Below are 23302 nucleotides of genomic sequence, written 5' to 3'. Positions count from 1 at the left end.
GATAAACTTTTACCTACTTGGAAGAAAGAATTTATAGTCCACTGAGGACATCTTGTGGCGAAAAGTGCCATTACAACTGTATAGGTGGATATTTGTTGACCTTTTTGAAATATAGCCTCCACTAAAAGATCAAAGACTATTCTTGATTAAAGTCTATCTCAGTGTTTCCCAAACTTGACAATTTTAAGGCATGAGGACTTCAACTCCCAGAATTCCACAGCCAGCAATGCTGGCTGTGGAATTCTGGGAGTTGAAGTCCACATGCCTTAAAATTGTCAAGTTTGGGAAACACTGGTCTATCTCACCATTAAATGGAAGAAGCTTATCCACAGCTCGACTATGAACTTATATTGGAAAAGATTTTGGAAACTACAAACTGTATGAAAGCTTATATCAAATCTTGGAGAAAAATCAGAGATGATACTAGAGAACCACAAATTGACTTTCAACCATCGGTTCAAACAACAGACCAAAGAATAACAGAGGAAGAGCAGAGCAACCCTAGAGAGGTTCCCACTCAGCAAGTTATACAAGTGAATGAGACAGAGGAACTGCACTTACAATTCAATTATGAACTTACAGTAGAAACTACTGAGCAAATTCATTCTACACAAACCTACTTACGACCTATGGAGAACATTGACGATCAAAGAATAACATTAACTGAACTATTTGATCTCCCAAAAATAACAGAGCTTGACATTCAGGTACAAGTTATTGAAAACTGTGACAATGTGGACAATCAACTAGCAACTTTAATAAGGAATAAAATTGACTATACTATTCAAATGATATTGGAAGAAAGAGAAGAGAACTTTGACTATTTTGATGTATTGAGAAATAGCCTTACTCAAATGTTGAGGTTTGATGATGCTGAGGCTTTATCTTGGAAACGGTTTGGCATAGAAAGAAAGCTAGAGTTAGGTTTAAAAATGTGGTTTAAAATTCCACTGAATGGGTTAAAAAGGTTGTTGTTTTAATAACAAATGAAATAGATGATTCTGTAAAAGGATATTTTTTGTAATAATATTTGGTATTAGAGATGATAAATAGTTGGAGGGGTAAATTTTACTTAATTGATTGATAGAATATATATTTAAGATAGACAGAAATGTAATTCTTTGGACTGATATCTTTATTTTAACCAAGATAACTATTTTGTAATAGAGGGAGAAGAGGAGATATTTGTGATAAGAGAAATAATAGTATTAATAAATGATGTATTAGTTTAAATAATAGGCTATATTTTAAAAAAATGTAAGGATGTTGCTTTTTGGAATAATATATTTATTTAAGATAGAATCATCATGATAGGGAAAAGAGAAATGAGGGATGCCCAAAGTGTTAAAATGTCTACATAAGCTTAATTGAAATATGGTAATTTCTAAAATAGTAAAGCTTAAAACAGGATTTGGATTCTTATACTTGAAATGTGATTAATGACCGATTGGACTGATTGAGCTTTTTTTTTATATAAATGTAAAAGAAAAGTAAGGTCCTACACTTAGTTATAGGAAAAAAAATCAAACATACAGGTATAAAACAGGTGGTACCTGACTCAACAGTAATAACTGTGAAAGGGATCCTGGTGTCTTAATGGACTACCACTTAAGTACAAGCCAGCATTGTGCTGCAGCTACCAAAAAAGCCAGTGCTGTCCTAGGTTGCATCAACAGAGGGGTAGCATCAAGAACATAAGAAATGATAGTACCACTGAAGTTCATTCTTGAAATAGTGCATCCAGTCCTGGTTGGCATGATACAAAAAGATGCTGAGGCCCTAGAAAGAATGCAGAGAAAAGCAATAAAGATGATAAGGTGTCTGGAGGCTAAACGGTATGATGAATGGTTAAGAGAACTAGGATTGTCTAGCGTATGGAAGAGAAAGATTGGGGCGATATGATAGCTGTCTTCTAGTATTTAAGAGACTGTCACAGAGATGAGGAGTTTACTGTAATCTTCAAAGCACCTGAGGGCAGGACAAGAAGTAATGTGTGGAAGATTATCAAGGACAGATCCAACCTTAGAACTAAGGAGAAATTTCCTGACAGTGAGAACAATCAAGCAGAGGAATGGCTTGCCTCCAGAAATTTTCGATGCTCCATCGTTAGAGGTTTTTAAGAAGAGATTGGACAGCCATTTTCCAAAATGGTATAGTTCTCCTGATTAAACAGGGGTTGGAATAGAAGTCTCCCAAGGTCCCTTCCAACCATGCTATTCTATGTTCTAATAAATTTCAAAGGCAGTGAAATAGATGTATAATTAAAAAAACCAAATTTCTGTTTAATTATTTTAAATCAGAATTATTAAATTCTTTGTTCTGATATTATTCACGGTTTTATATTTCCTTGGCTTTATTTTATCACCTCATTTATATGGTGCCAATAAACTGAAACAACCATAGAAATTCTGAAACCCATAAGTGCACTTTGAAAAGATGCATATCAGTAAAATTGCCTTAGTTAAAGAAAAAGAGAGTAAAACATTTTAGATCCAACTTCCCATATTATTTCCAACCACAACTACTGACAAATTTGGCTCAAAAGATGCAGATAAGACATTTTTAGAGCAATGGTCTTTTTAAAATACATTTCCCTGTTTAAGATAAGGCAATTATTTAATTGTTTTTTGCAATCATTCAGCCAATATTGGTCCCAGTTTAGCAGGAAGTAAAAATGGCGGAAGGTGCATTTTAATGAGAGACAAAAGACTGATCCACACGTCTTTCTTGTCCCAGCACAAGAACAGGCCACCATTTTGGGACAGCAGACATGGACAACATTCTTAGCCTACCCCTAGCCCACTAGGAAGGCAATCTCTACCCAGTTTTCTCGCTTCAGATCAAACAGTGGCACAAGCACGGCAGTTTAGTCCACCGGCTGTATTTCATTCTGTCCTACACAAATATCCCAGCTCCAATTGGCTAGCTGGAAAGGGTGGTTTCATTTTGTTTTGTATTGGTTTTTAATTGGTTCAGCAGATGAAGGGGTTTTATTATATTATTTTTAACTGAGAGAAATTTATTGGACATCTGCCAATTTCCCCTTCCTAGCTCAAGTGATAGGTAGAATTGTAAAAAAAAAAACAAACATGCTCATCGAAAGGAAAGCAATTGGCATTTATTTTGTTGGCATGGTGGGAAAGAAAAAAACATGGGGGAATCCACCAATCCAGGGCTGTATTAATTGCATTCTGGGCAGATGCCCTGGCCATCAAAATGGAAGAAAGACCTGAAATCTAGAAACCCTTCTCTGAAGCCAGCTTTACTTCCAGCTGCTTTATGTATGACAGATAAACAGCAGAAGGCTAGAATGCAAAAACCCTAGAAAATTATTTCCTGATATTACTAGCCAAACATTTTCCCTATTAGATGACTGGTTCTGTTTTTTTTTTTCCAGAAGGCATTTTATCTGATTTTATTATAGCTCAGATCAATATGGATTGAAGAGCTCTCCTAATAATTCTTTAAATAATGATTAATTCCTTAAAAAGTAAAGAAGTAAAATGTTTAAGATATTCTGTCTTTGACATTTTGCTTGGATGGTCAAAAATTTTGTTAAAAGGTTAACAACATTTTTAGTTGGTATAACATCAGGTGGCAATAAAAAGCAGCAACACGTAATCCTGATATTGAGCCTTTTATTGTCAATATAAAACGCCTAGCTATTCATTCATTCTACAATAAGCAGAACCATTTCTTCTTTTTTATCAGTTTGTTTGTCTGGTAGAATACAATCTGCCTGTCAATGCAGAAAAGTGAGCAGAATTTTTATTAGGGGTGGGGACAAATCATAGGATTCAGTTCAGAACCTCATGTAAACTTTTGGTAACAGTCTAATTTGCTCTGTAGCAAATGACAGATGTCCTATAAGATGTAATATATCCATATGGAACATATTTCATTAAAAGGAATTACCATTTATCAGTTCTCTAGAATGGGAGGATTAGGAATCCTTTTTACAAAAAAATTTGAAGGTTTGCCAAATTTCACCAAGTTGATATGAGCTGTTTTCAGCGGGGGTTCCTTTAACATTTGATTTTTAAAATGCCTGTAATTCTGGTTGCTTGGGAAAATAATTTGATAAAAGTACAAGTTTCAGACAGATTGGGAAAGTTATGCAGAGTGTCATGAACTTCTCAAAATCATTGGGATTCTGAATTGAGCAGCATACATATCTGATAATTAAAAAAATAATATTGATAAGGAGAGATTATTTTACTTCCTGAAAGTATTGTAAAAGTTGAACACAGATTTAAATCTGAATGTTGAAATAATTTCTTGGGGGCAATTAATGTAAAACATAAACAGTGGAAGAAAAGAATGTGAAATTATTGCATTCAGATTGCTGTAGCTGCACCAGCAATGGGTAAGCAGGAATTGTTGAAGAAGAGGAACTGTTTGCAAGCATGTAAGGAATGAAAGTGAATAGCATCATGTTTAATAAAGAATAATAAAAGGAATAACATCCCAAAGGTATGATATTGGGATTGATTAAAGCTGCCTCATGACTATGTTCTACATACTGAAGAAATTCCTGCCATTTAATGAAATCAAAACCAGTTAGTAATTTAAATTTATTATTACTATAGTTTTACTGTCAGAATGAGGTATGACACATTCTGAGCTCAAGGTCAAGATTGAGATGTCTGGGACAACTAGCTGCAGCCAATTCACCAAGGCCAGCTCGCTGCCAGTTTACCACCACCAAGTTGTCTCTGCCAACTCACCACAGGAATAACTCCATGCGGCCAATTCGCCACAAGGACAACTCCCCACGGGCAGCCAGAGGCAGAGCCAGGCAAGTGAGTGGTTGGGCAGAGCACAGAGTGCATTGGGGCAGGCATAGGGGAGGCAGCAGCCAGGGGCTTCCCATTTTTCACACATCCAGCTGCTGCCACTTCCGCACTGAGCTCTGAGCCTGGTATGGAGCCACCACTAATGCCACTACTGCAGCTCCAAGCCCAGTGTAACAGCAGCTCTGTGCCTGGCGATGGCATCAGCAGTGATGCACTGGGCTTAGAGCTGCCATCACTGGGCTGAACTTGGAGCTGCTGTCACTGTGCAGAGCCCGACGTGGCAGCGCAGTGGGGATATGTGAAAATGGGAAGCCCCCAGCACCACCATCTACCCGACACCTGCCTCAACACATTCTGTGCTCTGCCCACCCACTTCCTCACCCACCCACCAGCTCTCCTATGGCTGCTATGGAGAATTGTCCCCATGTCAAGCTGACCATGTGAAGTTGTCTTGTGGCAACTTGGCAGTGGCAACTTGACAGTGGTGAGCTGGTGGCAGCAAGTTGTCCCATTCCAAAGTGATACTAAGGATGAAACCATGCTGAAACTGAGGATCAAGGGAAAAAGAAACAAAATGATAAACCAAGCCACCCACCCAAATTTGAGATATAGATGATTTCTTTGGAAATGGCCAAGATGCCAGGAACAATACCATTATAATAATGGAGGATTTCAACTACGCAGACACCAACTGAGAATCAAACTCTATTGCAAGTGAGAGGGCCAACAATTGTTAATAATCCTGGTAGACACCGTCATCACCCCAAAAGTGGAGGATGGAACTAGGGGTATAGCTATACTGGATTTAATAATTATTAATAGGGAAAAAGGCAGGCAAAGAGAGCTGAAGGTGCTCTAGATTTCAAGAAAGCTAACTTCAATAAAGAAAAAAAATAAGGATCTCATGGATGGGCATCTTGATGAGAAAAATATCTGGAAGGGTTGGGAAGATAATTACAGCCCAAACACAAATACCAAAGAGAAAAAAATGAGAGATACTGTAAGAGATGGCCAAGGCTGAGCCCGAGGGATAGGTCAAACGTGTCATCTGTCATAAGTCCCTGAGTGTCCACAAGAGATCTAAGCCCAACTTAATGCCTTTCTTATCTCCTGCTAATTTCTCTTGAATGTTAGTAGCTCACATTCTTGTAGAGAGCTTAAGTCTGTAATAAATTTTTATATTCATTTGAACTGCATCATTCTGCTGATTTCCCTGGTGCTTGACATTAATCTCTAGAATATCCTAGCCATGACCTCAGATCCCAGAGCTGCAGCAATAGCAGACCGCTACTCTATCAGCAGACGCCTGGACAGCATAGAAACAAAATGAGGAATTTTGCAGCCAGTCTTCAACAACTGATGCAGCAAATGCAGATCCTGACTCAACAAGGAATTCTTCTGCAATGGCAACCACCTGCTCCACCAGCCCAGGCACAACTCCCTGTTCCTGCCTTGCTCATCCCCAATCTCCCGGCTGCCTACTGCCTACTGCAAACTATTGGGAAGTCTGATAAAATGAGAACATTCCAAGCAGAGTGTGATGTGTTCATCAGCACCTGACCAGGGGGAAGTTCTGATAGAGAGATCAAGAATCTCCTTCATTTTCACACTTAACTGACTCCAAACAGGCTCTTCCACTCATCAAAACCGACTACCTGATCCTGAATAGTTACCCAAACTTGCTCACCAGATGTAGAGAGCATTTTGGAGACCCTATTCGGATAGAAACTGCCAAAAATCGGATCTTCCAACACTGCCAAGGAAACAACTTGAACATTTCAAGCTCATTGCAGCAGATCTGGATTGTAATGAGCTAGAGGGAGCTACCCCAAGACAGATTAGTAGTCCCCCCCCCCCGCCCCAATGCAGTGAAGAAATACTTCAGCTTTGCCATGATAATCAAATGGCTTGGTATGAGGGTGTGTTCAAAACCCTGCACAGAACTTTAAGAGACTTTTAGTGGCTGCAGACATCAGGCAATATGTGGCTTCTTGCCACACATGCAGGAGGGCCAAACCGCTCCATCCAAAGCCTGCAGGACTTTTGCAGCCACTGCCTACTCCCCCACCCTTGGCATACAGTCTCTCTGGATTACATTACTGATTTACCCTCTGTTCACCATATTAGTGGTGGTAGATTTTTTCACCAAAATGGCCGATTTCATACCCTGCAAGAGATTGCCCAACACCAAAGATACTGCCCAACTTTTTCTAGATCACCTCTTTTGCTACCATGGCATGGTCTAGATTTTGGAAATCACTTCACCAGCTACTGAATGTCAAGCTCAAACTCTCCTCTGCTCATTGAGAAAAGTAACCAGTGCCGCCGCCCCCCAGCAGTACTTGCGGTGCTACTACACCTACAACCAAGACAACTGGCCATCATTACTGCCAGTCACAGAATTTTCTTTCAACTATTTGCTGCACTCATCGACTTCAATAACACCATTTCAAACCATCTATGGCACACACCCTAAAGTATTGCCAAAACATCCTGCACTGTACTCCACTGTATCAGGGGAGATTGACTTCTTACAAGAACAACTTGCAGCCCAAGACCTGTTGACACAGCAACTTGACCAAGTGAAACAAACTTACGAAAAGGCATCCATCACCAGGAAGGCCCATCCATAACAGTAGGAGATAAAGTTTGGCTCTCTTCTAGGTTCTTAGCTACTTCAAGATCTTCCAAGAACCTAGACCTAAATTTGTAGGCCCATTCAAAGTTCTCCAACAAATCAACCCTGTGCCTTTCCACCTCCAATTACCCCCTTCAATGAAGGTGCATCCAGTCTTTCATCAAGCATTACTTGCCAAAGATGCCCCCCAAGCACAATAAGATCCCAGCCACACACCCCATTGCCAGTCATAGTAGAGGGAGAACCATAATATGAGGTGCAAGAAATCTTAGACTTTAGGAAAAGAGGCAAAGATACCCAGTATTTGATTCATTGGAAGGGATACCCGGCTGAGGATTTGTGTTTTTGTTGATTGTGTTGCTTGCCTCTGAAGCAGTGGTAGGATTCAGCCAGTTCGCACCACCACTTGTTGCCCAGGCCCAGAATGGACTTCTGGAAGCAGTATCCATACAGAGAACCGGTTGTTCACATATTTGAATCCCACCACTATTCTGAAGTCTTGGACATTGAGTGTAAAAATAAAAGGGGTTTGTTTTTCTTGGGGGTCCTGCTGGTTCCCTTCCTAGCTTTCTTCCTTCCTTCCTGTACTGATCCTGGCGCTTCTGCTGAGCCCTGACAGCTGATCGGCGCTTCTGCAGGGGTGTCAGGACTCAGTAGAAGTGCCAGGATCAGCGCTAGGCTCCAGTTGATCGGCACTTCTGCAAGGCTCAGCAGAAACACCATGATTAGCACTGGAGTCCAGCTGATTGGTGCTTCTGCAGGGCTCAGCAGAAGCACCAGCATCAGCGCCAGGCTCCAGCTGATCCTGGCACTTCTGCAGGGCTCAGCAGAAGCACCAGCATCAGCGCCAGGCTCCAGCTGATCCTGGCACTTCTGCTGAGCCCTGCAGAAGCACCGATCAGCTGGAACCTGGCACTTATCGTGCTTCTGCTGAGCCCTGATAGCCCTGCTGCTCCAGCCGTCTCTCACTGCAGCGGACGCGGCCGGGTAGGCAGGCAGGTATCTTGCTCAGCTGTGGCTTGGGGGGGAAAGGGGGCAGCTTCACCCCCATCAAACACTGCTGTCTCATGAAAGCAGGATGAAAATTCTGAAAAACGACAAGGAAAAAAGATTAAAACAGAAGAGTATCTCTTCTGAACTAGACAAAAAATGGTCACATCTGCATCCAGCTCATGGGGGGGTGGAGTGGGGGATTTTTATTTTTTTGCCTTGTTTTACTCTTTTAAAAAGACTGTGCCCCCCCCCAATGCCAGAAGCTGCGTGTCATCGCTGTTTGCCTGTGAGCCCCCCACAGATCCAAAATCCCTCTTTACCTTCCTTTGAAACAACCCCCCCCCCCGAATCCTCCCTTCTGAATTACAACAAAAGAAAGCCAAGATTTTTCTTTTGTGGTCTTTATTTAAACTACTAGAAGGAAGTGGGGAAGCAAACCATCATAGACACTCTTCTGTTTTAACCTATTTTCCTTGTCGTTTTTTGGAGTTTTCATCCTGCTTTCATGAGAGGCCAGCATTTGGGGGGAGTGAAGCTGTCCCCTTGCCACCCCCAAGCCACAGCCGAGCAAGACACCCACCCAGCCACGCTCTTCTTCCTGTCTGAGGTTTTCGTTGTCGTGAGCATTTCTGTTGAGGATTGGCAGCGGGGGGGGGCTGTTTGGTTTTTATTCCCCCCCCCCCCGTCTGCTGGCTGGATGCAGCAGGTTTTGGTCACTTCTGTCATGCTGGGTGGGTTACCCACGTAGCACGTTTGTTTTGGGGTGAGATCCCCACTCGTGTTGCTAAGCTTAAACGCTCTTCATCCACCTCCTCCTCCTCACTGGAGCCCCCTTTTGTTTGCAACGGTGTGGCAAGAAGACCCCTGCCAGGCTGGGGATGATGGGATTTGCCCTCTGTGGAGTAGGGGCAGGGTTACCATGTTCCCTGTCAGGTTTGATTTCCTTTCTTTGCCCCTTCTCCCTCCCCTCATTCTTGGGAGTTAGCATTGCTGGCATCTCTTTCTCCTGAGCCCCTCGTGCTGGGTAACTGTTGCAACCCAAGAGCTGTTTTAAGGTTAGGGAATCTTTGGAGGGGGGATAACCAACTAGAACCCCGACATGCCCCCCCATGCCTCCACTTCAACTGCAGATGCTGCATACACCCCTCCACAAAGCCCCTGCAATCACCTATTGGCGATTGCATTGCGATCGCATGCTGCTCTGAGGAGGAATGCTGAAGGCAAATGGATGGAGGTGGGAGGCTCAAGAAGAAGGAGGCATGGCCATGGATGGGAGGCAAAAGATCCTAGACCTGCCACTGTCAGCTGTAGCTGCATGCGCTGATCCTGGGCTCTCAGCAGAACCCAGGCAAACCTATATGTGTGTGTGTGTGTGTGTGTGTGTGTGTGTGTATGTATGTATGTCTTTAATAATTTTGAATATTGGAATCCCAGGTATCGACATTTAAAGTCAATCAGATAAAAATAAAGAGCTCTGGGATGTAAGATAAAAGGCTTTTTTTATTAATTGCTGAGCTTTCGTTAACAACCTGTTAACATCATCAGAGCAAAGGGCTAAATGAGAAGGGGGAGTATGTGCATAAATTTACATAACAGTTAAAAAACGGTTGCAGTGTGGCATGTGCACATAACGTGCTTAAGAAGCTCTTAAAGGTATATATATATCCCTTACCTGTTGTTGCACTGGATACTGTTGGCCACTGCTGTTCAGGTCCCCCTGATCCAACACGCAGGCCTCCTGTTTCTTCCATGTGTACAGCACTAAACAAATCACACAAGGTTTATACTATACAGTTCTCAGAAAAAAACAAAATAGTTTATTTTGATATAAATAACCAGTCTGTGCTCAATACCTCTGTGAATCAACAGCTGACAACTTTTATTCTGGCTCAATTATAGTGCATTAAAAAAATACCAAAACTCTCTAGAGCATGTGCAGAGCACATTTCCCCACTAGCAAGAATTCTTCTCTCACCAGCTTTTCTAACTCCTGGGATTCAGATCTTTCAAAGGGAAAGGTGCTTTGATTTTGCAATTTCCCCTCACAAGAATTATTTTTGTTTATTACCAGACAAGTGCATGCAATAAAAATGGGGAGGGCAGGGTGCAATAATCTGTTTTTATTTTAGGTGGAGTGGAGCTGAAGGATTTTTCTCAGTGAAGGACCCAGCAAGGGTTTAGGTTGCATTTAAAGGACTGCAGATTCAAAGGCAATTACAGATTATCTTCCAAGTGCTTTTAAGGAATTTGGAACTGGAAGTACACTAAATGGCAGTCCAATTAAGCAAGCTGAATCACAATTTCAACTTTCTTAAGCCTCATCGAAAAATTAGAGAGGGAGAAACCTAGCTAGCTGTCAGACCACAAAAATAAAAATCCCTAAAACTGTTTTCCATTTCCATTAAATGCCATGTTCTTAAAGCTCTTCTGAAACGTTTCAAATTTCTACACAATATTTCTTGTTATTTTTACACAAACTAAAAAAAATCTACACAGAAAGAGAAAAATAAAGAATCATTCCTCTTTCACAAGGCTGTTGCTTGTACATTTTACAATCTATTGGTCATCTTCTGGGCTGTCACATTGGTAAAAATGGCACCATTTTTACAACACTATGTTTCATAAAATTTATTATAAGCTATTCATCTGAAATGTAACAGAAATGATCCATGCAAATAGGCTTAAGTATTTTTGAAGCTACTTTTGATTTAAAATTCAGGAAAAAATAATTGTAGTTGACTTTAGAAGCAATCTTGTAGCACCGCCGCCTGATTTTTTTTGCCACAAAAGACTAACAGGGCCCTCCTACAGCATTCTTGACTTCAGTGTTAAACAGCAGGAAGCACATAAGTTCAGATTTCTTAATTTTGAATTAGGTGGCCTCAAATTAAAACAAATTTCCAAATTACTGTATTTCACATTTGTACTGAATCCAAAGGTTGGTACACACTTGTAATTTCCAAACTTTTGCAGAGAAGCAAAGGTAGGATAACTATCTGGGGAATTATTTCATTTAAAGCAACACAAGAGCCAGAAAATGGTGCTGTAGTTAGTACATACCCTTGCATTCCAGCTCTTAAAGATGCAGAATAACGCCAATCAGGATTGGGTGGTTTTGGCTGCAAAGCAAAAAGAACACAAATATCACTGTTAATTTGTACTTGAACATGTTTTAAAGGCCATGCACAGCACACTTTAATCTGACCACTTGTTTCTATTTTTCTTTGCCAAGGGATCAAATAAATGTACTTACTTTGTTGCATGCAGTAAAACCTGCAATCCTCTCATCCCCAATTCATTTTACAGAGAAAAATTGATTTTTTTAAAAATGCTTTTAGATTTAATTGGTAAAAAAGATGGAAAAGGTAAAAGCAGCTTTTCTAATTTTTAAAATTCTTTAATTAATTAAACTATTTCCTCCCTTTGAAATGGCTTTCAAAGTATGTAAAAAGAATTAACAATATTTGAAAACCAATATAATATTTAAAAGCAGGAATGATAATTTTAAAAAAGGACAATCAGCATCTAGTCAATTTAGCTGATCTTAGAAAAACAAATCAAGGTCAGACATGATTAGTATTTGGATGGCGATGACTAGGAGATTCCAAAATTGTACATTAAATGGAGAAAAGGAAAAGAAAAACCCCAGGCAAAACAAACCATTTCCTTACTGTTGCCAGAAATATTCTGCATGACACTCAGTTTAGCTCAGGAGCTGAGGTCATCTGAAGGGTGCCTTTAATTTTTTATTCCTATGTGTTATGCTCTTGTTTTCAGAAAGGAAGTTGCTAAGAGATCCAGGAAGATCTTTTAAAGTGCTAGGTTTTGCTCACCAAGAACCTGCATTAGATATACTATTTTGTTTTGTTTTATTTTATTCATTTCTTTCTTTCTTTGTTTAAGAGAATAGTAAAAATTATATAAGTATTTTTATAATTTCTTTTTCTTTTTAAATCAGAGTCCTATTTTACAATTTGATCATAGATACAGGTAATCTTCGATTTACCATCGTGATTATCACATGACTGATTTGATAATATGGCCTTGTTTGTGGCAGTCATTAAGTGAACCAAAGATGTTCATTTTGCTGAAAATTAGAAGTGCCACTTCTCAATAAAACAGTTGTAAAACATGGTCATGTGATATGGAATGCCACAAACATGATACATCCAGGTTACCATGTGCCCAAAAGTCAGTCACATGACCATGGTGTCAGTGACCATCATAACATTGAATCTGAGTTGCATGTAGACCCAAGGTAGGTCTGTCGTAACTCTGAACAGTTGCTAAGCAACTGGTTGTAAATCAAGGAGTACCGGTAAGGACATGGATAAAAAGGAATAAAGACATAGAGTTGTGGGCTTAGAAATTTAAAAATATAATGTGTTTAGGACCACACTAGAAACATATTTTCCTTTCTCATTAGGCACAAAGCAAGAAAAATAAATCTGTTATCTGAACAGCTGACTATTGACCAACAATTGCAAGATGAAATGCATGGATAGAGCTGATATGAGATTTTGCCTGTGTTTCAGTAAAAACAAAAGCAAAAGTTCAGAAGCATAAATAGGTGCTGAAATGGGGCTTATGTTTTTTAACAATCCAACATCTCACTTCAAGAAACAAGCAAGTATTCAGAATCCCAAGAAATTTAATAGCTATTTGGATACAATATAAAATTAACGTTCAAACAAGTTTCTCTAGATCTTTGGAAGTGTGGTCTATATACAATTCCTAAGTGTGTGTGTGTGTGTGTGTGTGTGTGTGTGTGTGTAAAAGCAATTGACCTGGGACACAGGATTCAAGGTAGGGTCTGACTAATGCAAATTAGAATGGAATTATCACTTCCAGTGATTTGGAAATGCTCCTTTAATTGAAACAAGCTTTTAGTAGGCATGTTATGCTATGATTCTCATTTAGTTACAATTCCAAGATTCCTTTCACACATACTATTAATCCTATACAGATAACCCTCAATTTCCAACCACAATTGGAACTGGAATCTTGGTCATTGGACAAAACAGTCATTAAGCAAGACTGCTTTGATCAACGACCACAATCCCAGTGCCCTGGTTCTGCTCATTAAGCAATCTCCTGGGTCATTAAAGGATGGAGTAAAAGAACGGCCTGTTGAGTTCAGTTCCCCTCCATGTGCTCCAGTGGGTTGCAGGAATAGAACTCAGATCTTTGGATTCTCCACCCCTTTGGAGAAATTTGGCTCCCCTCTGGCTGCAGAAGAAAACTGTCCTGGGAGGTTGTAGTAACAGCACTTGGATCTTCAGGATCTGTTTCTTTATTCTACCAGAGGAGTTTGGCTGTCCTCTGTGCACCAAAGAGAACTGCTTTGGTGGGCTGCAGAAAAGCAGGTAGGACCTTTAGGATCTGAGCGCCTTCTCTCCACCTTGCCAGAGGAGTTCACTGTGGTCGGTAGGCAGCTCTTTTAGCTAGCCAACGGAGACAAGAGGGAGTTCTCTTGGCAGGCAGCTGTGGCTTGCAATCTTCCCTGATGGCTTCCCCAATGACCTTCTGGCATTCTTAGCCTCCTTGGGGAGGCCAAGAAAAAAGATTGCAAATGGCAATCACATGACCACAGGGCGCTTGGCAACTGGTCGTAAGTGCAAAGCAGGTTGCCAAACATCCAGATTGCAGTCATGTAACCCTGGCACAGAGATGGCATTAGATTTAATAATGGCTGGAAGTGCTTTACAAGCCACAAACCACCCTTTCCAAGCCCATCATTTTTTTTATTTTTTTATTTTTACAAATATTTATATGCCGCCCAATCCCAAAGGACTCAGGGCGGCATACAAAATTAAAAACAGTCGTAAAACAATAAAATAATCCAGTCATACCGCGAGTCCGATCATATCCCGGCCCCGGCATGACTTATACTTGTGAATTTGGTTTCTTTTTCCTAAGAACTGACCATTTATCTCTACAAATTTTCATTCTGCAGCTTATTCAGATCTTTTATAATTTGTTTCTCTCACCCAGAAGATTGGCTATCCTGCTAATATTGTGCCACTGGCTGCTCAGTTTTTAATTAGGCACCAAAAAAAAAAAAAAATAGGAATAGGTTCTTCACAATTTTCAAAAAGAGAAACTATTCTAGCCCCAGAATTTCTAGGAATTGGGCAGCACACAAATTTGATGAATAAAAACTGTCTACAGAGTGCTACTCTGCCAGTCTTGAAACAATTATGAAAATTATACAGGTAGTCCTCAACTTATGACCAAAATAGTGGTCATAATTTCGGTTGCTAAGTGAAACATTTGTTTAGTGAATTTTGCCCCATTTTATGACTTTTCTTGTCACACTTGTTAAGTGAAGTACAACAATTATTAAGTTAGTGTCATGGTTGTTATGTGAACCTGGCTTCCCCATTGACTCTGCTTGTCAGAAGGTCACGAAAAGGTCAGGACATTGCAACCGTCATAAATATGAATCAGCTGCCAAGCATCCTAATTTTGATCATGTGACCATGGAAATGTTGCAATGGTTGTTAAGTGTGATAAATGTTCATAAGTCACTTTTTTCATTGCCACTGTAACTTTGGAAAATGGAATGGAAAAGTGAGTGAGAAAATCAGATTTGGGCAACCAGCTGGTAAGGCCCTGTAAGCAAAGCCTGATTGTAGGAGGTGCCCGTACTACTGCAAAAAGCAGAGGTCCTCCCAGACCCCTCCTACATCTGAAAACTGATAGTGGTTGAAGGAGGTGCCCATACCTGCTGGGTTGGGGGCAGCAGGTCCTTCCGGAACCCTTTTTGGTCTGAGAAGCTGACGGCAATGTGTTCCCTGGTTAGGAAGTGCCCGTTCTCTGTGAGGGAACCAGAATCCTCCAGGACATTTTTTTTTGTCCAAAAACTGACGGCAGGGCAGCAGGGTTAATGTCACTAAGAGTGGCTGGGTTGTGCCACTAGAAGGGACCTGACTAAGCCGATTGAACCCCACATCAGAAAGGGAACATGGGAATCTGTAGTTCGAGGGTCAGGTTTAGATCTCTCATTGGAGATTTGCTCAAGGTGTGGGACGAGAGGCGAGTGCCCATCCTAGCCTGTATGAAAAGGAAGTGAGCAAGACAAATTTATGAAGAACGGGCTTTGCTGGGAAACCAATTTTGCTAAATAAAGGTACTTAAAAGAAAAGGAAAATAAAATATAGGAATAGTGACTCTCTCTGTCTCTCTCTGTGTGTCTCTCTCTTTCTCTCTGTGTATCTCTCTCTGTCTCTCTCTCTCTCTCTCTGCAACCACGTGATGTTTAAGATTTGTGCCTTCCCTAATTTGAGCTAGCTGAGATTTATAGTGGGAATGTTTTCCCACTATATTCTGTTTTCCTCTCCTTTACTATTTGTCTTTATGTATGTGTGTCTGTGTCAAGATCTTTGTGTGTCCTCGAGGTAAATGTTAACTGTTGGGTGTCTCTAATCCCTAGAGACAAGAATTTTAAAATTCTGCTAGAAATTCTGCTTAAAATAAGCCACCAAAAGGAAAATACTCTCACCCTGTTTGCCTGGCCAGCAAAACAGGTTGAAGAGAAATGTGTTCTTTTTTCCTTTTTCTCTGTACTTGTAAGAACAGCCCAAAGTTGTCAGAAGGGAATGTTTTAAGTTCATCTACAGGAAAAGTTTCATTCTTGCATTTACTGTATGTGTTTAAGTGGGTTTCATCTGTCTACTTAACATCTGCAATGTTAACCTTAATGTCTTTTCAAACTCTGCCTGCAAGCTATCCCCCCATTCCATTCCTCCATTTCTTATCCTCTGTTCTCCATGCCTAAGTCTGACCAGCAAAGCCTCTCCTGGGAGAGTCACTCACAAAGGGGGGAGGGGACCCTGTTCTCATGTTTTTCAGTCCTGCACAGATGACTCAGCAACCTTTGGAAGCAGATCCAGATGCTGCCTCCATTCATTTGAGCCATGGAATTGGGTTTGAATCCAGCTATCCACTAGTAAGTCACCATGCAACGAGAGTGGAACAGATCTTCCAAGTCCTATATCCCAGATGTCTGTGGAAAGCTGCAGAGGAAGGAAGGAGCCCTGGAACCATTGGCCCACACGTGAAGCCTCAGAAGACAACTGGGAAAGACTATAGGGAGAGCGCAGAAACTCATTGTAAGGTTTTCTTTCTTCCCTCATTTGTATTGTATTAAACGAATGGATTCATGGAGGGATGGCATTTGGAATGGTTGGCACAGCAACTATTGAACACTTTGGATTTCTGTCTGGTGGGAGGAAAAATTTGTCCAGGATGTTTGTATTGCCATGTCCTGTGGAAGCAGCTGCACATATGCACACACACACACCATTCAGAATCACACTAAGGCTATCCCCTTCAGCTATCTTTAGTAAAACTTCTTAGACTGGTTCTTGCTCTGTGGCACTAAAGTTTGCATGTACATCTTCCTGCAAATTCAAAGGGGGGGGAACCAGGCCCCCTCAGGTGATTTACAATTCATATGCCCTCACTGAGGAAGTAGCAAAAAAGATATTTCCAAACCCAAGCCCTGAACTGATTGCACTGGTGGACTCAAAGTGGAAGTCCTAGGGCTCACTGTGTGCAATTTAAGAAATATTAATAGTCTGGCTTGCACACTGGCTAACCTTAATTGGACATCACAAACCCTGGATGTACTAAACTAAGAGCTTAGGAAGGAAGCAAACCAGAAAATGAGGTTAGGTACTGAGGCAAACATGGCTGTGAAGAATTCTGGGGAAATGTGCAAACCTGACTGAAAGCTCAAAGTGACATCAAACATTTAAAAAGAATTGGCACAGAATATTGGACACTATTAATTTCTTTTCCACCTAACAGAACTTTTGCCCTGAATTTTAGACCTTTATGGGTTGGGAGCCCCCCTTTTGGGAGCCACTGCAGGGATCTTTTTCTGCTGTCTCTATTAGTGTCTTTCCCCCCTTTTTTGCATTAAGTGTAAAAGCTTGTTTATCAAGTCTCCCTGACAGATCAATTTTAATCTTGTACCAGTAAAAGTGTGTCATCCACACTTATATGGCACAAAGGGGGAATTGTGAAAAGACAGCACCCTCCCAAGAGAAAGAAATATTTTGGGGAATATTAAAAAGACAGAATATTATATTTCCCCAAAGGATCTTAAAGGCAGAAAAGCAGAAAACCATTTTGTTTATTCCCAGCTTGGACTGGACCCTGATGAAGATTTTTCTTTCAACAAAGCAATGGATGGAAACCAATCAAGGAGAGAAGCAACCTGGAACTAAGGAGAAGTTTCCTGACTGTTAGAATAATTAACCAGTGGAATGGCTTACATCCAGAAATTGTGGGTGCTCCATTACTGGAGGCTTTTAAAAAGAGATGGGACAGCCATTTGTCTGAAATGAGGTTGGACCAGAAGATCCCTTCCAACTCTATTATTCTGTTATATAATAATTAATACTGGAAAAAACTATGAGCCAGAAGGGACATGAAGGGACATATGGTGGACATGAAAAAACCAATACCAAAAGTCTTGGAAAGAAATATGCAGGTAGTCCTCAACTTACAACTGCTCATTTAGTGATTTCGAGACTTATGACTGTTGCAGCATCCACATGGTCACATGCTTAGCAACTGACTCATACTTATAACAATTGCAGTGTCCCAGATTCATGTGATCACCTTTTGTTACTTTCAGACAAGCAAAGTCAATGGCGAAGCCAGAGTCACTTAAGAACCATGTTATTAATAACTGCAGGGATTCACATCACAACGGTGGCAAGAAAGGTCATAAAATGGTTCAAAATTCATTTAACAAATGTCTCACTTAGCAACAGAAATTTTGGGCTCAATTGTGGCCGTAAATTACGGACTACTTGCAAACTAATCTTCAGAGAACCTTAGGGATTAAATTCAAAATAAAACTTTTGTAACTAGGCATATTCCAGAACATATCAATAAAATGTGATAATTCATTAATATGTATGCTTATGGCTGCAAACATTTTGCACAATCCTAGAAAAAAGGCATAGCATTGATCCGAATGAACTTGGAGAAGATGTAGCAATAGCAAAACTAAAAGTATACAGTACATAGAAAATAAAAGTTTAACTAAATTCAAGCTAGAGTGGTTCCCATATATATTACACATTATGCGGCAAGGGTTAGGGTTAGGGTTAGGGTTAGGCAAATACAAACATTTAGAGCATGGCTTCTAAAGTGTACGCCAACAGATACTGCAAATTCATTGGATAACAAAGAAAGGAAAGTAAAAAATCCAATATTTATTCATATTGTTTTCTTCTCCCCCTCCCTTTCTTTTCTTTTACTATTTATAAATAAGAGTAGAGCCTTTGTTACTAAGCTCAAAATTTTATATTTCTCTTTTCCTTTTTAATATTATTCATTTTGCTTGGTATCTTTTATTAATACTACACTAAGTACTCTCTTCAGTTTATTCCAGTGTTCTGTTTCATCTGCTAGGTACACTTCATTAATATAATCCGGCAGGGTTTCCATCACCATAATCACCTGTAGTCAAAGAAACAAGTTTCCTCATCATCTGACACAAAACATCGCCAAATGCCCTTCAGCTCAAGCCTCTCTCCTCACTCCCCACCATCTCTCCACTCTATATGATCTGCACAAATAGCAAACACATGAATACTGAGAGTTGAGAGAAACTTCTGCATAACATTTGAAAATGTTTAAGGAACTGAAATGCAGCTCTAAATTTTCCCCTCAGTTTTAAAGCAGATTCAGAAGTTTCCCTCCAAACTGCTTTTGATACGCTGCAACCACATCCTGGCTGGCCTTCCTAAGAAAGAGAACTGAAGATGGCAGCAGAAAAAGGCAGGAGTGGAACTGATTTGTATAATTTTAGATACGCTATTTGATAATATTTCACATTGCATCTTTGCAGAAATCAATAGTTTTAAATGAATTTTATTTGCTATAATACAGTAGTTGAGACAAACTGAATACAGCAGATTGAATTAAGCTAATACTGAGCAGAACAGAATAACAGAGTTGGAAAGGACCTTGGAGGTCTTCTAGTCCAGCCCTCCGCTCAAGACAATATAATTTAAGTACTACAGCACATACTGAGTGGCAGGAGCAAGCCCTTTTAAAGAGTTATGAATGGAGCCAAGCGCTGGATATGTGAGAAGCCCAACTGTCAGGAAAAACATTTTTCCTCCCCCTGTAAGAGATACAGATTTCAATCTCAAAATGTTTCACTACAGAAGCTAAAATAGTTTGCCAGAACTTGTTGTCACCTGATGTGTTAATCCTGCCCTGATTCCTGTTCATGGGCAGTGATGAACTCTAATTTTGGCATTGCTGATATTCTGAGCCTTGACTCCGAAGGCTCTGCCCCCTGCTAGATATTGGCTATTAATGCCTCTAAATGTCTTTTTCTTCCCTTCCCTTTTTTTCTTTGCAAATAAGCATCACGGTCTATTTAAGACTATCGTTCACCGACAGATTAAACACTTCAAAACCAATGAATTATACTTTAGAATTCATGCCCTGAGGAACATCATAACCAAGAATTCACACACACACACACACACACACACACACACACACACACACACACTTAAAAAAGAAAATTATTTGTTCTGCTGTAGTTGATGCTAGTGAGGTAGATGGAAAATTGCCATTAAGAGAAATGATAAAGTACTTTTGAATTATATTTTAATTAACAGAGGTGATGTTTTGAAAGCATTAACTAATACTATAAACTGGCTGAGTGTGATGACCTGTGTGCAATTCTATGAAGAAACATTTTTACAAGAAGTGTCAACTGAAAGTCACAAATGGTGTAAGATATTACACGTGTAGGGGAGTGTGGTTTTCTGCACATTGTATAAACTTCCCTTTTTCCTATGTGTGTTGTCTCAAGATATGAACTTCTCTCTTTTAGTGTGTTAAAGGTAGATAAGAAGTCATCTATTAGGTTAAGCGTGGGCGGCAAGCTGTATAAAAATGACACCCTCGGAGTAGCTCAGGGTTCAGAATCTGTCAAGCGAATGCTCTGAACCATTGGTGCACAAATAAAGCCTGTTTTCTCCAACCCTTCGTGGTCTTGTCTTCTGATGTAAGTATCGTGGTTTTTTCCACAACACTAGGATTTAGAGAAAGACAAATCTAATTTGGAATTCTGCAAAACCAAAAACGCTTATTTCAATGGTTTTAACATACATGCAATTATGTATATAGATACATATTTCTCTACTCACAAGTATGTGTTTATATATTTACATTGCTGAAAAGTGCAACTCAACATTCAGAGAAGTGTGGAATTGTACTGACAGCTGAATTCTACTCTGTACCTTATTCTAAGGCAATGTGGATTGATGGCATTTTGCAAGTCACATAAAAGCAAAAGTTGGTCTGTTAATTTAGAAACTGGGTCAAGTCTCAAACTCAAAATGGTGCTAGTAGATGGAATTTGGTTGTTAGGATAAGTCCCTAAATCCCTCTAGCTCTGAGATCACAAATGCCATTAGCCCCCAATCTTTTTCTCACACCTAGCAATGCTCAACATGAGAGTGCTACAGTAGAAATGCTGTGCTAGGTTGCACTAGACAGATAAAGCCTTCTGCATTGGAATTTGCAAGACTCACTTTCCTCAGACCTTCTTGCACCCACTCCATTTCTACTCCCCAATCTTTTAAAAACAGATTGAAAATTACATACACTATTGCTGATCTAACAATGCCGACAACAAAAAGCAAAAAACCCTCACAATACCTGGAGAAACAAGCATTCCTTCACAGAGGGGGGGGGGGCAGACAGACAGAGATGGGGGTGGGGAGAAATAGTTAAACTGCTTGCAAAACATTTCCCCAATCAATGCCCTTGTTTCACACTGCCCAAGTTTGCCAGACTGGCCATTTTTCTTGAAAAACTGGAGCAACAGAAGAACACAGAAATGCAATGTGGGATTTGATAAGACAGTAGTTCCAGGAAGTGAGAAAATGGATTGGTCAAAGCTTAGTAAAATCACAGCTTTGCAACTCAAACACTACCTTTGCTGAGGGATAAAAAACCCTCAGTAGTTAAAAGCAGTCGTGGTCCTAAACTGACACAGATTCCTTGAGTAAAATAAACTGGTGGAGTTTATGTTTGCCTACGGCTTTGGGGTTTTTAGTGCTGAAAGAAAAGTCTTCATCATGGTTCAGTCCAAGCCAGGAATAAACAACATGGCGACTGCTTTAGAAAGAAGGTTGCAGTTTATTGAAGAGAGAGAAAAATGGCTCTGGCAGAAAAGAGTGAGCACATGTAGTAGGGAGTGGGTTTTATACCCTCTTGGGCTTTTGTTTGGAGTTGTTTTCTGTTCCTGTTTGAGGCTTTGTATTTCCTGTATCATGTACTTTGATCTGAGTCTGAGTGTGCCTCTTTGGCATCTGTGGGTTAATTCTGTTATGTCCTATCTTAGAGTTTGGGTGGGGTATGTAGATTTTGGATGTCTTTGTCTTCCTAAGCTTCTAGCTGGAAGCCTCCAACCTTCCTGAATGGATTATTTACATCTGCATGTCTACAGAGCTGGTTTCTGCTTGGGGGAGGGAGACTTGGGCATGCTTTTCTGCCTCTTTAAGATCCTTTGAGGAAATATATTTTTCTGTCCTTTTAATATTTCCTTCTCTGGGGGGTTGACTTCCCACATTAGGATTAAGCGAGCTTGAATGACCGAGGAAGCTTTTTACAGGGCATTCGAGCAGGAAGGTCATCCTAATGGTAGCAGTTGCTTTTATTAACAATGCTGAATGTTTTTTGATTATGAATTGTTTTATCATGATTTTATGGAAATTTTATTTATATATATTGTAAGCTGTTTAGAGTTGTTATCCCCTTTACTATTTATTCTGATGTTGGAACTATTAGACAAGATAATAGAATAAAAGAACTACAAATTAAACCACATAAGTACAAACTCTGTGCTTTTGTTGATGGCTTGGTATTGATTGTACAAGATCACCAAGAGCCGTGGTGGCGAACCTATGGCACGCATGTCACAGGTGGCATGCATTGCCCTAGGACTTCAGCTGGGTTTTATAATACCTTTTCCCTTTAGGCCTCCGCTTCCATGTTCAAAAAAAAAAGTTTCAATCAACCAACCAATTTCAACTTCTCGCGGGGAAAAAAAAGACCTCGCAAAGTTGGAATTGATTGCTTGAACTTTTTAGTCCCACCCAGGCTGCCATTACCACCGCAGCCACGCCCACCCAATGGGCCACGAGCACCTGGCAACCGACCATACATAAGTGGGTTTTCAGTTGCAGTTTGGGCACTCTGTGAACAAGAAGATTGGATGACAAAATGCCACTTTGGTTATCACCCCATGAAGAATTACACGGAAAAGAGATGGTACTGGAATTTAATGGATGATATATTGGGATTTATTGATTTGAAGAAGAGGGATTTAAGATAAAAACAAAAGAACAACTAATAAGTGAAAGATCTGTTTGTAATTTAATTATTATAGAATTTTTGAAAGTTTTAAACTTAATAAAAAAGTTTCGTATTTGCAGAAGCTACATCTGAATTGGATATAAACTTAGCTTCTGAAGATGACCACTTGATTGCTAAAGTATGCAAAATGTTACTTAAAATGAATCTGGAAGACAAATATGTTAAAGACTGTTAAGGTAAAATGGGCAAAAAACTTGGGATATAACATAACGCTAAATAAATGGGAGAATGAATGAACCGATGGTTTAAAATTTACTTTGCATTACAGTTTGAAATAATTTTTTTATAAAATGATGCATCACTGGTATTTGATCCCAAACAGACTAGCAAAAACACGGACCAGCACCAGCTGTGGCATGCCAGAAATGGGCAGCGCAAATGAGCGAAGCCCCAACCACACATGCAGAGGATGCAGGCTGTGCGCAAAAACCACAGCCCTTCCAAA

At 40.1% G+C, this 23302-nt stretch overlaps 1 protein-coding gene across 1 annotated transcript in view; it reads right to left on the bottom strand.

The window, feature by feature from the left end:
* The window catches only part of LOC120300278, a 119337-nt gene that overhangs the window by 12202 nt on the left and 83833 nt on the right, over window positions 1–23302 (bottom strand). The window contains 2 exon segments of the mRNA XM_039326097.1: window positions 10100–10188; window positions 11488–11546. Of these exon segments, the coding sequence (XP_039182031.1) occupies window positions 10100–10188; window positions 11488–11546 (148 nt within the window).

Source organism: Crotalus tigris, unplaced genomic scaffold, assembly GCF_016545835.1.
Source record: "Crotalus tigris isolate CLP2741 ecotype Arizona unplaced genomic scaffold, ASM1654583v1 scf7180000024339.11422700, whole genome shotgun sequence".
Classification (NCBI taxonomy): Eukaryota; Metazoa; Chordata; class Lepidosauria; order Squamata; family Viperidae; genus Crotalus; species Crotalus tigris.
The sequence above is the reverse complement of the archived record's forward strand: the minus strand, read 5'-3'. Positions and strand labels throughout refer to the sequence as shown.